This window comes from Sinohyriopsis cumingii, unplaced genomic scaffold (genome assembly GCF_028554795.1).
Source record: "Sinohyriopsis cumingii isolate HCF-2022 unplaced genomic scaffold, ASM2855479v2 utg000059l, whole genome shotgun sequence".
NCBI lineage: Eukaryota > Metazoa > Mollusca > Bivalvia > Unionida > Unionidae > Sinohyriopsis > Sinohyriopsis cumingii.
This window is the reverse complement of record NW_028315865.1, coordinates 84,445-99,626: the sequence shown is the minus strand read 5'-3', so window position 1 is coordinate 99,626 and position 15,182 is coordinate 84,445. Positions and strand designations below refer to the sequence as shown.

Below are 15,182 nucleotides of genomic sequence, written 5' to 3'. Positions count from 1 at the left end.
AACAATAAAAATGTCAACAACAGCAATATCAAAAATTACTGAAACCAAAACAATGACAAAGGTATCTCATAAGCTCTCTAGCACTTAAGAGGCAGAAGTTAAAACAATTGAAATCTTATTTGACCTTATAGTATACCAGGAAGCAGGATTTTTTGTATCCCTATTTCCATTGCATGAAGCAAATTAATATACAGGAGTACTCTCCCCTCATTGGGATGCCAGTCCACTGCAGGTTATCAATAAAATGCAGTTACAAATTTACTTAAATGAGAAACTGACGGTAAGAACAACAGATAAGTGCCTTGCTCAGTAATACAACAGCAGTGTCCAAAACTCAACTGTATGCTCCTGAGTTAAGTGTGCCCTGTAAAAGGCATATTTGACTGAAAAAGAATTTGTTTAAATAGGTATAATTTTTATCAATCTTATTATAATCAAATGATAATGCAATGTCAATCCATGGCTTAAAGATATGAAAAACATTGCACTGCAGGTTATGTATGATAACCACTGCATTAATCAATATTCAAAAGATTTCCAACCAATCTAAACCACTTTTCATACACTATTTCTTTTTGTTAATTTGAAACAATTTACACACAGAATTAGAAACATTCAGACTCAGTTTCTCACAACAAAATCAGTAACTAAACGTGAACTCTTATGTCTCATGGGACACTTGATTTTTGCCTGTCATGTAAATGTTTCAGGTTGGACATTTGTGTCTTATTTATTGCAAGTATCAACATCCATTTGGGAGCTACATCATCACCTACATATTTCAGTGAATGCAAGAATGATTTACAAATGTCGGTAGTTTCTTCAATCAGTGGAATGGGATTTCTCTATCTTATGATGATGGTATCTCTGATTCTGCAGATATGGAACTTTACACTGATGCTTCAGGGTCTGTTGGTTTTGAAGGGTATTTTCGAGGTCACTGGTTTGCAAATTCATGGTGAGAAGAGCTATGTCCTTTGGTGGCCAATAAACTGTCTATAGCTTTCTGTGAATTATATCCCATAGTGGTGGCAGCAGTGATGTGAGGTCGGGAATGGCAGCAAAAAACAAATACTCTTCCACTGTGACAAAGAGACTACACTTACAATAATATAAAGGCAGATATAAGAGTTGTGATATTATGAAACTAAGGCGCCTCCTGACTTTGACAGCTGCTACTAATGGCTTTGTCATATATGCTGAACATATACCAGGAAAGAAAAATGCTATAGATGATGCATTATCTCATTTACAGATTGCACAATTCCGGCAGCTGGCGCCCACAGCAGAGCAACAACCATGAGAGTGCCCTCCTCCAGCAAGACTACTGCTCACCTAGAGCCAACCATAAATTTCTTGTGGGACTCTTCTTTGACCACAGGCAACAGATGTGCTTATTTGGCAGGCTTCCAAAGCTTCAGGTCTTTCTTGGTAATGGTAAGATTGTTGATTCCAGGATCTAGTTTCCCCCCCACCACTGTGAAAGAGGACACCTTGAATTTACTTTGTTGCTCATTGTACATAAATGCTGCACCTGAAATATCAAACTATAAAACTTTATCTAGCCAGTATTTGGCATTCATACTTGCATGTTGGTTTCCCTACTCCATTTACTAATATTAGTTCTTTACTTAGGCTACAGAATATATTGAAAGGCGTCAGAAAGGTGCAATGGGACTATTGACTGAAACGACTTCCTGTTACATATGATATATTATGTGACAAATGGCAGTGCTTGGAACACTATGGACTGAGTGAGTACACTAAACTCTTACTACAAACTGCTTGTGCACTATCTTTTTATGCTTTCTTTGAGGTGTGCTATGAACTGTGATGTCCTTGTATGCCCATACCATGTGATCAAGAAATTCCATTGTATTGGGATATTAGCTGGAGCATGCCCTTGTGATCCTATGTTTCTCATGGACAATGGTCGCGCTTTAAGTAGAACTTTCTTTATCCTACCATTAAGGTAGTTTTGTCCAGGTTAGGTTATGATTCACTTCATTATAATAGGCACTCCTTTCGTATGGGGGTGGCTACCAGTGCTGCTAAGGCTGGAATTCCGGACCATCTTATCAAAACATTAGGTCAATGGTCCTCCAATACATATTGTAGATATATTCTGGTGCACCAAGACTGAAATAGCTTTGCACATAGACAGATGTCACAGTGTGTGCCTCACTACTTGGTTCAAGCTTGTGTCAATCGATGCACTAATCGTTTCTTTACTTAGCAAGAACATCATACAATTAATTTTTTTCATTTTAAATTTTATTAATTATTTACCATCTATTAGTGGACATGTGAATTCTTAACTGGCTAATACATATATTTAACGTTTTAAAGTTTAAGCACATCAGGCTTATCATGCAGATCCCAACCTATTTCATGCATTTTCCATGATTTGGTTGGGGTTTTTTTTGCATTTTCATTCATTATTATCCATATACATCCTTAAGTTTCCTTTAAATTGAAGGCCTTCATTACAGTCATACTGTTCAATAGTCACAGCACTTCCTTCACTTTGTTTGGGCCATGACCAAGTTTCATGCATTCATAACTTTGCTTTGGAACCCCAATTTGTGTCAGTACTTAAATGTATTTAACTATTATGCCCATATATACTTCATACCTGCTTCCTACAGTGCATGTATGGCGTATTGGCTGATGTTTGTTATCATAGCATCCTCAGGATCGAACTTGTCTAGTTCGGTTATCAGTGTCCCTATATGCCTCGTATCAGCCCCTTGCGGCTAAACATACAGGTGTCGGACACTCTTCACAACCCTACAAACTCCCCAGGTCTCTCTTCCTAAGGTATTCCTATAGAACAAATTGAGAGCTAGGCTGGTGCAGTGTGCTGTGACAGGATTTGCCCCCGTTGTGCCAAAGATTATTTTATATGTACAATGAAGTGTCTATTGAACCTGTGCATTGTGTGTTATTTAAACTGAAACAATTCGGATTTCTTCCAATGAATGAGTAAAATTTACTGACAACTGGAAATTTACAAAACACATTCTAATTGGTTAATATATAAAAAATCAATCAGACAAAACCTTTAAAGCAAGAATCTGATTTTATTCAGTTGAGATTTTTACCAATATCCTGCGAATTGGGTATGCGATGATAAGAAGACTCATGGTAACTAGTTTCACTGGACCCAACACTAACAGTGGTACCTGAGTGGCTGGAAGCTGAAATCACAAATTAAAAGTACATTGACAGGACATTTTAAGGTGATTAAAATTTTCAAAGCTCAAGATGCTTATATTTGTTTGTCTAGACAGATGTGTATATATTTAGGTATGCACATATAGATGGATGTATGCAAGTATATTACGCATGATTGACTGGCTGACTTTATTACCTCTTCAGCTTTTATTACATTTGATTAAGTATGCAAGTATGTATATATTTATGCACATATTTTTGTAATGATATATAAATAAACAGATCAACTGATAAATAGATTGGTGTACTGACACAGCCGAAACAGTGTAGTCAATGATTATGTGTGATGTGTGTTTGTAATTTGGATCTTTAACAATTTTTCAGTCATATCGCTAAAATGTCTGCAGTGTGGCAGTTTATAGTGATGTCAAGCACTGGGGCATCATGCTTCAGACATGTAGCATGATGTCACACCCAGTCACATTATTCTGACACCAGGCTGACCAGTCCTGACACTAACCTCTTAATGCTGAGCGCCAAGTAAGGCAGCTGTTAGTACCATTTTTGTAAGTCTTTGGTATGACTTGGCCGGGAATCGAACCCATGACCTCCGGCATCCAAGGCAGGTCTGTTAAATGTTGGGTAAGGATTAAGATTGAATCATCTTGCAATAAATGTCTAAATGCAGTGTAGAAGTAATTGTTAGGGAGAAAGTAAAATACAAGAAATTAGCCTTACTCTCTCTTTTGGGAGGGTGGGGGTCTAAGTTTGTACATGTAGATAAGGTGTAAAATTTTTGTAAATTTTTTGCATTCACATACTGTTACACCTGGAATGATGAAACTTGGTGAGGAGATACATTTGAATGTGTACTACACATTTATCACAAAAGTTGGTAACTGTGACCCATATTTTATGATCCACTGACTTTGGTTAAATTCTATTTTGTAAGTTTCTATATCAAGCTCTGTTCATGCTAGATTTATCAAACTAAATAATTATATGCATCTCTATTAGCATCGCATTGTTACAATAAAAGAAGGTCACTGCAACATGTATTTACATTTTACTGGCTCAGGTTAGGTTTTCATGCTTACCTTCTGACCAAATGGTTTTTAGCTCTACTGATGATATAAATTGTATACACACATTCATCAAATGATCTACTTGGTCCTAAATGAAAATATCCAGCCATCAGCCATCTTGACAATCTTGTTATCACTATTCCTCCTGCATGGATGGTCATATCACCACTAAAGGACAACTTTGGAGAACCAAAAAAAAAGCCATTCTCTTATTGTGGCGGCAATATCAAATAATTGTATTGCATGATTAAGACTGGTTTTTATTTCCATTTGCTTATTATGTTTTCATAACAGTCGCTGCTTCAAAAGTAATGTTTTCTTTGAAATTTCAGCAAACTATTTTATCTGGGTACATTTTAAAAAAAGGAATTGGCCATTGTTTGGTTGATTTTAGTTACTGTTCCACCCTGCCTATTGAATATACCAACAAGGTGGGTTTTTTTTTTAAACATTTGTGGTAGTGGAGTGATGCTGCCTTCCATGTATGCATCAGAAATTTAACAAAGGGTCAATGGATGATAGAGACTTCGGTGTTCTAGTCTGATGACAAGGATTAATTCAGAAAATGTGAGTGTTCTGAATGATTTAATTCTGAGTGAAAAAAAGAGGAGTTTTACTTACTATCCACATACAAATGTCAGTCTATATAAAATTATTAATTACTAGCGAGTGGCCAAAAATCCGATGAAAGATAGATAACGAGATAATGCCCCGTCAGGTTGATGTCCGCTACCAGAAATGTCAACAACAAAAAAAACAGATATTTCACAACATATAGTACTTATGCTTGATGTCAACATAAGCGGATTATGATATAACAATGCACTGTTATGATGGTTTGTCAATATGGATGAAGAAATTGTTTAAGTAACAACAGATAAATTTCAGTGCATTTTATACCCAGTCTGCGCCTTCCTTTCTGAATTTCTCCATTCCAAACCAACAGTTGTATGTACAAGTTTAAACAGCCAACAAAGTTGCTAATAAAAAAAAATCGCAAGATGGTATATTATGCTGCCAATATGAAAATAAAATCGCAGTTAGTGACATTGGCAAAGCCCTACGTGATCCCAAAATAATCTTTCAACACGTTATTTTTTGCACTTTTAAGAAGAAAAAAAATATTTTCGTGTACGAGAAAAATGCATAAAATTTCAGGAGCCACACCATGATTGTCTTGTATTATTCATACATGATCTCTTCCCGAAAATGATGATAAACATTTTACATTTTTTGCATACTTTTAAGAAAGTATTTTTTTCGTGTACGAGAAAAAAACATGTACATAAAATTTCAGGAGCCATGCCACGACCGTGTTATATCTGAATTCATTTTATAATGGAGCGTGTTACAGTGGGGTCACACTGTACATATATATATATATACACACACACATACACTTCATCATGTCACAAAATGGATGTATTAGAAAAATAAAGTATGTTATGGGAGAATTGCACAAGGAAAATGAAGAAAAAAATCCAGACAATTAGAATTTGTGTGAATAATATTTCCTTGTATTGGGATCATACTTACATGGCTGAGCATCAGATGTCTCTGTGGGTGGGATTTCTTGCTGAGGTTGTGTAACAGTCACATGTTCTGCCTCTTCACAAAGGGCAAGGTCTTGTACCATAAATATTAGGCCACCTGTGAAAAAAACATCTATATCTTCATCTATGAAGAAATTCCTCCATTATGATCTTGAACTTTGACATTTTGGCTCATTAATTTCATTGGTTCTGAATCTCTCCTGGTCAACTTGAGAAGTCTGACGCAAATCTAATCAAGCCAAGAAAAGCCTGTTTATGAAGAATTCTATAAAAAAGGATAATTCTTACTTCTGCTAATAAGTGTATCAGACAAAGCCAAATTTAACATCACTGATAAAGAAGCAAATAACGCCCATCCTTTTTGCTGGCATAGCAATCTTGATGTTTATCTACTCATCTTTATATAGCATAAACCTTAGGTTTTATTCTGGAGAAAAAAGGTATGTTGAAGTAAATTTGCTGGTCAGGTGGTATAATTATATGCCATACATACCCAGTAACATTTGTGTGTTGGTAGAGTCTGTCTCAATCATCAGAGCTTTGTGTAAAAGTTCTATTATCCTCAGCTTTAGGGAGAAGAATGTACTACTCTGCTCTGATGACAAGATATCTATAACAGAAACAAATATTTAAACCAAGACAGTGACCAAAAATGGAACTAAATTGTTTTTTCATAGGTAACACTTCATTTAATCATGATAAAATTTAAGATTAGCAACATCTTACAAGTATGGAGATGAATAGAGTTTTCAATAACATCAAAATGAGAAATGCTGTAAGTATGTATGTTGCTGCCTTCTCATTTTATTTTGAAGATTTCAGATAAAGCTTGTAAGTAGAAATTTAAACTATGTTCAGTGGCAAAATGCAATTTTTGAAACAACACAAGAAGAAGAAGAAAAAACAAGTGACAGCTCAACTGGAGTAGATGGTAATTAAGCATGAGGCCAGTTGATAATGAGTAACAAGAGACATGTATCTATATTTGGTGCTTAACTTTTGTCCATGATTGTAGATTATACTTTAAGATAATGGTCGTTTGTAAGCAAAGTGTTATATAGCTGACTTTTGTCCAAGATTGGAAGCTGTAAACAACATGTTTACACAGCAAGAGTTCAGGTTCAGTCTTGTTTACATTTAGGGTCCATCCATTTAGTATGTACACAAAAATCTGGTCAAGTGTGACCCTTCCCACCCCTCCCTGCACATATGTATACTTTTTCACACGCACACCCATCTGCATAAGTATGCTTGAGCACTGCGACAGCTAAAATCTTGAGCCAGCAGCAGTCTGCAGTGAGGTCAGATTGAAGGATGTGTAATCCATGAGGCAGGATGCCAGACTGTGTCAGATTCGCTGCTGAGATGCATGATAGCTAGCAATCAGGGGTACTTCGGCAGACAAGTGACACCTCTCCCATAGTCCTACTTCTCCCGGTAGCTGTGGCTCATTTGAAGGCAAATGTAGACAAGTTATTGTGGTTTCACCCCACCTCCTATGTGCATGTACATTATCAGTAGACCCCCCGCACACAGAAGTGTATGCACTTGGGTTAAACCCCACCATGCATATGTGCTAGACAGATGACCCCTTAGACTAGGTTTTTCTGTTGGAAAGTCTTCACATTCCATTACATTATAAGTCAAGTGAAAATCTGTAAAAACAGTGACTTGATAAAACAAAAAAATTAGTCCCATTTTAAAAATCAGTCGGTGGAATTTGTTTTGTTATCAAAGTTTACAGTTGTGTTCAGATATAATTTGAGAGATATTATTTATTTAAAATATCCATTGGAATTACTAAGTTCTCATTAACTCTGGATTAACACATTATTTTCACATTATTGTGAACTCATTAAAAACAATGCATCACAGTGGTATATCAGGACATTTAAGACTATTAGAATTTATTTCGAACATTCTATATTTTTGGACTTTTCATAAAATTTGATACCTAGACAATACTGCAAGTAGTCTGTTCTAGAAATCTGACTGAAATAATATTTGCTGAAAAAACAAAAATATTCATATTCATGACTTTTTCAATTTTGATACAAGATACCCACAACCCAATCTGTCAAAAGCACTCTCAATCTTGGTCAATGTAGTAAACTATATCAATGTATTTAAAAGCAAACAAATTAATTAATCATTATGTAAACCAAAAATGCTCATATCCTTATCATAGCACCCTTTGTTGTAACACACTTTTTGTTATAAACTGGGTATGATTGCTGTTTCCATTACTTAATACTTTAAATGAACTTCATTATAACGCTGTCTACATTACAGGATGGCACACACCATGGCTCCAACTGACAGTATTACAACGAGGAAGTGTTGTATGTTGTTGTTTTTCCCTAAGCTGTGTCAATTTTTAAAAATAAGGTTTCCAGAGAAACAAGTGTCTTGCCTGCTAACTCTGGTATGATGTACTACCATAGTATCTTACACACAATTACTTTTTTTAATACCACAACCTTCAATGGGCCTAAATATCAGGATGAGTAGAACTCAATTACTGGTCTTTTTTGGATGTGATTTTGTCTTACATTAGCAGCATTAACCTCTTTGACCTTTAATATTTCTTAGTTTTTTTCCTATTAACTGAATATTATGTGCTGTTTAATCCTTAAAACATCGGATAAGTTTCATAAAGGAACACTGATGCAAGAGGAAGTTTACTGTTTTAAGTGACTGGAATCGTAACACATTATGAAATCAACAAATTTAGCATGATAGACATACAGCACTAGTCTAAATTAGATCTTTGTTTTTCATAACTTAAACCAAATCCAAGCAACTAATTATTGGTTTACTTAACTCCCAAGTCAGACTTAGTTGTTTGACCAGCTTGTGGTCCTAAGCAGTACAAACCAGTGAGTCACATATAAAATTTTAAGGCCCTATGACACTTATCCAGTTGCCATCAACACTGCCACCAGGAAAGCAATATGTTTGTCTCACCATGCTTATACAGTTGAGAAAAATGATTTTAATTATCTTAAGAAAAGAGACCCACCTCTGATTTCCAGATCTTTGAAATGAAGAGGCAAAGACAACATTGAGAGGAGGAGATGTACGCTGGCTTTCCTCAGCTCTACAATGGGTATTTGATCACACACCCTGTTGTTAAAATAAAAATGTCATAAGCTAACATTCAGAATGTACAATAAAATGCAATTTTCTACCAAAAGGCATTTCTTTCATCATAGTAAAACAAATTTGTGTACAGAAACAGAAACTCACAAAATGCTAAGCTATCTGACAGAGTTTGGTTGAAACTGATCCATTTAATGTCTAAGTAATATATTGATGGTTTTGATACATTGTAACAGTTTCAGACTGAAACATTCACGATGTCACCACAGGTTACTGGACACAATGAAGTGAATCTTCTTTTCTGCAACAATTTAAAATGATTCAATAAGACAATGAAATCAAGGTGACCAATTCAAAGTGGAGTCATCAGATATTTTAGACCAAGCAGTTGTTGAGTCACTTGAACTTTGATTCATTTTGTTAGACTTCAACCTTAATAGTTCCAAAGTGATTCCATAATGGTCTGCTGTGGCCAGTCCATTAACTCGCTTGCATATGAAATTTTCCAATAAAAGCTGGTTTGAGATCATGATTTCATATTGGGTTGATCAACTGAGTCACTCTGGTATATGTTCTGATTTGAAAATGCATTATTGCTGGGGGAAAATGATTTTAGTGATTTAGTTTAAACATGGTGTCCAAGTGGGACTGAAATCACTCATATGGATAGCATTAACCTAAAAGCTTTATACCAGTGTAGTTTAGTTTCTTGCTTTTGACATTTAAACTATTTTCTGTAATGGCAGCCATTCTGGATTGCATTTTGGAATCATTGGTTAAAATCAAAAAGGCCTAGCACTTCAATGCTTACTGTCAAAATGGTTCACCTTCTGTTGACCAATTTTCAAGAAGTCATTGGAAGGTCTTTCTATTTTTGGTAATAGTTGCCAAATTTAATAGTGGATTGTTAAATGTAACAATACTAACTGTTAAAATTGCTCAAATGGTATTCAGCATTTTGTTAAAAAGTGATTGAGAAGTTTCTAATGTTTGCAACAGTGACCATATTTGATGATGGATTCTTATATGTGAACAAAATTAAAAGGTTGTCATACCATAATACTTTCTGTCTAATTTGGTTTATTCTATTAAGTGGTTTTAGAGAAGAAGTTATTCAAAGCTTTTCTATATTTATTATTGGTTACCATATTTGATGGTGAATCAGCATTACTTAAACAAATTTACAAACCCTTTCTACCAGAGCAGGTTTCTTTTTCTTTCTTTAAATTTGGCCCAAATCAGTGACAGCAGTTCTGATGGGGTTTTTTCTTTTATATTAGCAAAGCCAGCCATATCTGATGGTCGGTTAGTTTCATCTATTCCAACTTTAAAGGGTCCATACTAAGATGCTTTCTGTCAAATTTGGTCAAATTCTGGTCAGCATTGTTGGAGAAATCATTTAATGGTTTTTTAAGTTTCTAGTAATGGCTACCATATTTTGTTATGGTCTGTTAAGCATCATCTGCCTTCAGGCCAGAATGCTTTCTTTTAAATCTGGTCCAATTCTGAACAGCAGTTTTGGAGAAAAAGTTCTTTTGTTTCCTGTTTTTTGTAATATAAAATTAAGTTCCATTTATCCAGCTGTCCATCTGTCACACATTCATTTTAGGAGAATAAATGAAACACTGTTTAAAATCAGTCTATAAAACTTAATACATGTATCAATCTAGCAGTCAAGGGGTGCCATTTTTGCAAGACATTTTTCTTCAATATCGTTATTTTGTTTCCATGAAAATTGTGTAACTTGCCATATTGGACTCATTTTCATTATCAGAGCATAACTAAATATGAGTCCCTCAAAGCAACTGACACAACTGGCTGAAAAGAATTTCCAGGAATTAAATTTAAGATCATTCCTTCATCTTAAGTGTTGAAACCATTTCTGATATTCTTGAGTGACAACATTTCCAAATTAATAAATGTGGCAGCAGTCATACTGGATGCAAGAATGGCATTTATATTCATAACCAACTAGATATCATAAATAGTCCTCTGCAGAACACAGCATGTCGATATGACCATAAATTTTATCAATTACTGCTTGCATATTTTTCTTAAAACAACATTAAAATCATGGGAAAAATCCTTTCCAGCAAGTTTCTGGCAGATTTCAACTGGTGGTGGCACCGGCATTATGTTAGCTGTAATGGAAAGTCACCCACTGAAAGCAGTATGCTGTTAAAATAGACATAGGCATTCAACTCACCTAAACCTTGGGTTGAGATCATTAAGAACCAGTTCTAGGGCACTCAGTATTGAGGGAGCTAAAATCTGAACCCCAGCTAAATCAACCCTCAGTAGGTCACAGGAATTAAACAAGATGTTGGATAAAACTTGTCCACTTATGTTCTGAAATGCAGGAACAGGCAAGTCATATTTTGATACAACATCCAAAAATACTGCAAGCATCAAACATCTGTAACAAAACCCAATAATTTAATTCTGCACATGATAATAGATTCTTTAACAAAGATAAATTAATTTTTTTAACTTATTCTTTTAATTTTGCTTATTGTTATATATATATATATATATATATATATATATATATATATATATATATATATATATATATATATATATATATAATTTGTATTGTGTGTTGGCTTTTGTCCATGAATAAAGGTTATGTATATTTAATTTATTTGGTGTGATGGGTTTTTGTCAATAACTGAATGTAGAAGCATGAGCCTACATGATTGGCATTTTTTTGTTTGTAAACAACATATTATATAGCTAATAAATGTCTATGATTGTAGATTATATATTAAGATTATTATTATTATTTCTGGGTAAACATGTTTATTTGGGTTTGAGTTCTTGATACAGCCTTGATTTTGACCTTACAAATTCAATAAACAAATAATATTTACAGTTTGATGGAAATTTCCATTAAAATGACCCTCATCATGATCATATGGTGTCTTATATTTTTACATAAGGGAGAAGTAAACAGAAATTCTTTACTAATATCCAAAGTCGAATCAGTCTTTTGGTTGTTTTAATTTAGGAGGATTCATTAGAATTACAAAGTGCTCTTTGACTTTAAGACTAAATCACTGTTTTGAAGTTACTGTGAATTCATTTAGAGACATTTTGGATTATATCATTGTGATACATCAAGACTGCTTGCACATCAACACTATTCCAGGCAACTGACACAGCACTTATAAGATTGGAATTCAGTCATAACACTACTGGAATTCATTCAGAATACTCAGTACTTCTGGACTTGTGATACAACTTTTAAGACTATTTGGGATTTAATTCACAATACTGTAAGTTCATTATACATTTTTACTTTATATTCTAAGGAAATACATTTTTTGTTAAATTTTACCAAACTTGTTGGTTTTCGCTCTTTTTTGTTACTTTGCTGAAGACTAAAGAGTAGTAACATTTACATCTCTGAGGACTATTTTATCAATGATATCTTTTGCTTCTTAAATAACATTATTGCAAACTAATCCTAATCATGATGAAGAAAGTTTCTATATGATCTGTGTTCTCTAACTTATTTCCACACAAGGTGTGAAAAAAGCATCATTTTACTTTTATCATCCTTTTTTGATCACGAAATGAAAGTAATATAGACAATTTGGTATTAATTAACTGTCTAAGAATTAATTTACAGAACATTTTTGATCCTGTCTATTGTCTAGTTCTATTGTCTGTAATATCGACATTAAGGTAAGCAACAAAATACAGCTTTTATTAATCAGAGGCAAATCAATCTAAATTTTTTAAGTGGAATGTTTATAACCCCAGAGACTATGAGCAAAATACTAAATCAAAATTATATCTGAAAAACAAAACCCCAAATCCTTATGTACTTACCCTTTATACTGAAATAAAATACACAGTGAACCAATTATGTTGGTTCTGCCAAGTGTCCATTAAGTAACTCATTCATTCTCTAGCGCTTTTAACATCAGTTTTAATTCATCCAAACTTTAATGATCAATATGTTCTGTCTCTGGATTGCGTATAACATCATATTTGATAGTCTACTTTTTAAATACCTGCTCATCACTCTGGAGTCCATAATATAGGGCAATGTAGAATCGTGAGTAGTAGACTGGTAGTATTTTCTCTCCAGTTTTGTGGGCACAAAAGATTCGACACAGTATCCCACAAGCCTCTGCTCTACCTGCCTCACATGTGTTGTCAGCTTTATGATTCCTTTCAGTCTCAATATCATGAAGGGATGAGGGGCGGGAATCTGTCATGGAAGTTGAGCGCCTATGGGACTTGGCTGGAAAGTTTAATGTGAATTTTCTGTAACTTAAACATATGAGTAAATTAACATTTAGTCTGTCTGTTCCTATTATAACTGAGCTTTATTCTGACTTTTACTCATAAACAAGAAACTTTATGTGTATGTAATTAAACCAGCACTGAAAATTATGTCATGCATTAATTTTTTTTCTTCTTCATAAACTGTTATCTGCATATAAACTGGTTCAAAAGTGCTCCTGTGAATGTGGGATGAGTGTACTTTCTGATACAACCAAAGCTGACCACATACATGTATATACACCAACTTCCATGTTTCCAGCAACCATTTGCCAAAAAACAGGGAATACAGAAAGGCTGCTAAATATTTTTAAAAAATGGGAAAATGGGCACAATTGGGATATTTAAACCAGAAAAATAGTGTGAAATATATGTAAGTTACTGAAAAATAAAATCTTTACTTGACTTGGAGTTCATAAATTTGAACAAAAGCATTATCTTACTCACACACAGGAAGTCTTTAAAGTCTCTTTAAACACCCAGCTCCATTTCACACAGACCGTATACGAATCTGCTAATCTATGGCCATCCATGCATTGTGCAAATTGATTTTCAAAAAAAAGAAATGGCTTCAGTTAATTGTATTATCATGGTGAATTAATTTTTTTTCTCCCAAAATTTAGAGTGTTCTGGCCCGTGATTCTAAATTTGTGCTGTTAATCAGGTGTGAAAGTCATGGATTGGACTGACAACAACTAAAGGTAATACCTCTATTGTAATCAGCAGTCACAATCACAAATTTGATCTTATTAATACAGTTAAACCTGTCAGAATGGTTATGTTTATATAGTGGTCACCTGGTCTCAATGAACATTCTAGGATTAGCACAATATGCAGAGTGAATAATCATCACATCCATGAAAATAAAGCAATAGTTGCGACATCCATTCATTCATTCAAAGCTAGAAATAAACAACTTCTCTCAGACATGGATCACTTCAGGTTATCACTTCAATACTCTTATGGGGTTCTGATGATGCCCTTTAGGCAATGTTTCCAACAACGAAATGTTTTACAACAAAGGACTGATTCTCGTTAACAGGAGCCATCATAAGTGAAGTTGAAGTGCACGCAGACAGAGGTGAGATGGCAGTAATCTATAATGGAGAGCGCTTTAGACCACTCGGCCACTTGGGACCCCACCCATTATAAAGGAAGTGCAGATATATCAGCTTGATTGGCAAGGCGTATATCTCACTGATTCTTCCTGCTGTAGCTAGATCATGAAGGAAATGGGTTTAGTATGAAAGGTGAGTTGTGAAGAATCCAGATATAGGTTCAAAAGACTATGTCAGAAACCATGACAGATTCCATTTTGGACACAGGGCCAAAGCCTTTGGTTGAGACAAATCAAAGTTCACCTGAAGGTTGGAGAGGTCTATGTTTTGACCTATATCCTCACTTCCATGATCTCAAAACATGTATGAGATGATGGAATGGTAGACTTTGACAGCGACAGAGGCTAACTTCTATTAAAGGAGTCAAAGGTGAAAGTTAGCAACTTCTTGGTATCAAAGTTTTTCCAGAGTAATATGCATCTGCTTGCACCACAGGAAGAACACTTTCAATTTCCCTTTATATGCTTTCAAAGTGGTGAGCCTTCTTGCTCAAGCATTTCTGTCCACTGTACTTTTAACTGCCAAGTTCAACAAATTATTTATTCCTGATTACACCACTTGAGGGAAGCAATCTGAAGCAGGTATCTTTCCAGTTCCCTTAATTTCTGCAAGACTTTGAGGATCAAAAGAATTGGAGTGTAGACATATACATCCAGACATTTCCAGTTCATGGACAGAGCATCGAATGTCCATAGTTTCTGAGACTGGGGAAATAAATGTGAGCAGCTTTGTATTCCATGTTGTTGCAAAGAGATCCATCATGAGTTGTTAACACCAGTGGGTGAAGATTTGCCTGGATACTGAGTGGTGAACATATTGTCCTCTTTGAAGTGTGTGTGTGATATGGATTT

The 15,182-nt window shown here is 34.7% G+C and overlaps 1 protein-coding gene across 6 annotated transcripts in view; it reads right to left on the bottom strand.

Moving 5' to 3' along the window:
• Nucleotides 1-15,182, bottom strand: part of LOC149774975 (ral GTPase-activating protein subunit beta-like) — a 141,554-nt gene that overhangs the window by 79,225 nt on the left and 47,147 nt on the right. For all 6 annotated transcript variants that reach the window (XM_089944594.1, XM_089944590.1, XM_089944592.1 and 3 more), the window contains 6 exons: nucleotides 12,940-13,172; nucleotides 11,124-11,266; nucleotides 8,838-8,941; nucleotides 6,309-6,425; nucleotides 5,799-5,912; nucleotides 3,105-3,200 (listed from right to left, as the gene is read on the bottom strand). In XM_089944594.1, the coding sequence (XP_089800720.1) occupies nucleotides 3,105-3,200; nucleotides 5,799-5,912; nucleotides 6,309-6,425; nucleotides 8,838-8,941; nucleotides 11,124-11,266; nucleotides 12,940-13,172 (807 nt within the window). The remainder of the gene's footprint in view (nucleotides 1-3,104; nucleotides 3,201-5,798; nucleotides 5,913-6,308; nucleotides 6,426-8,837; nucleotides 8,942-11,123; nucleotides 11,267-12,939; nucleotides 13,173-15,182) is intronic.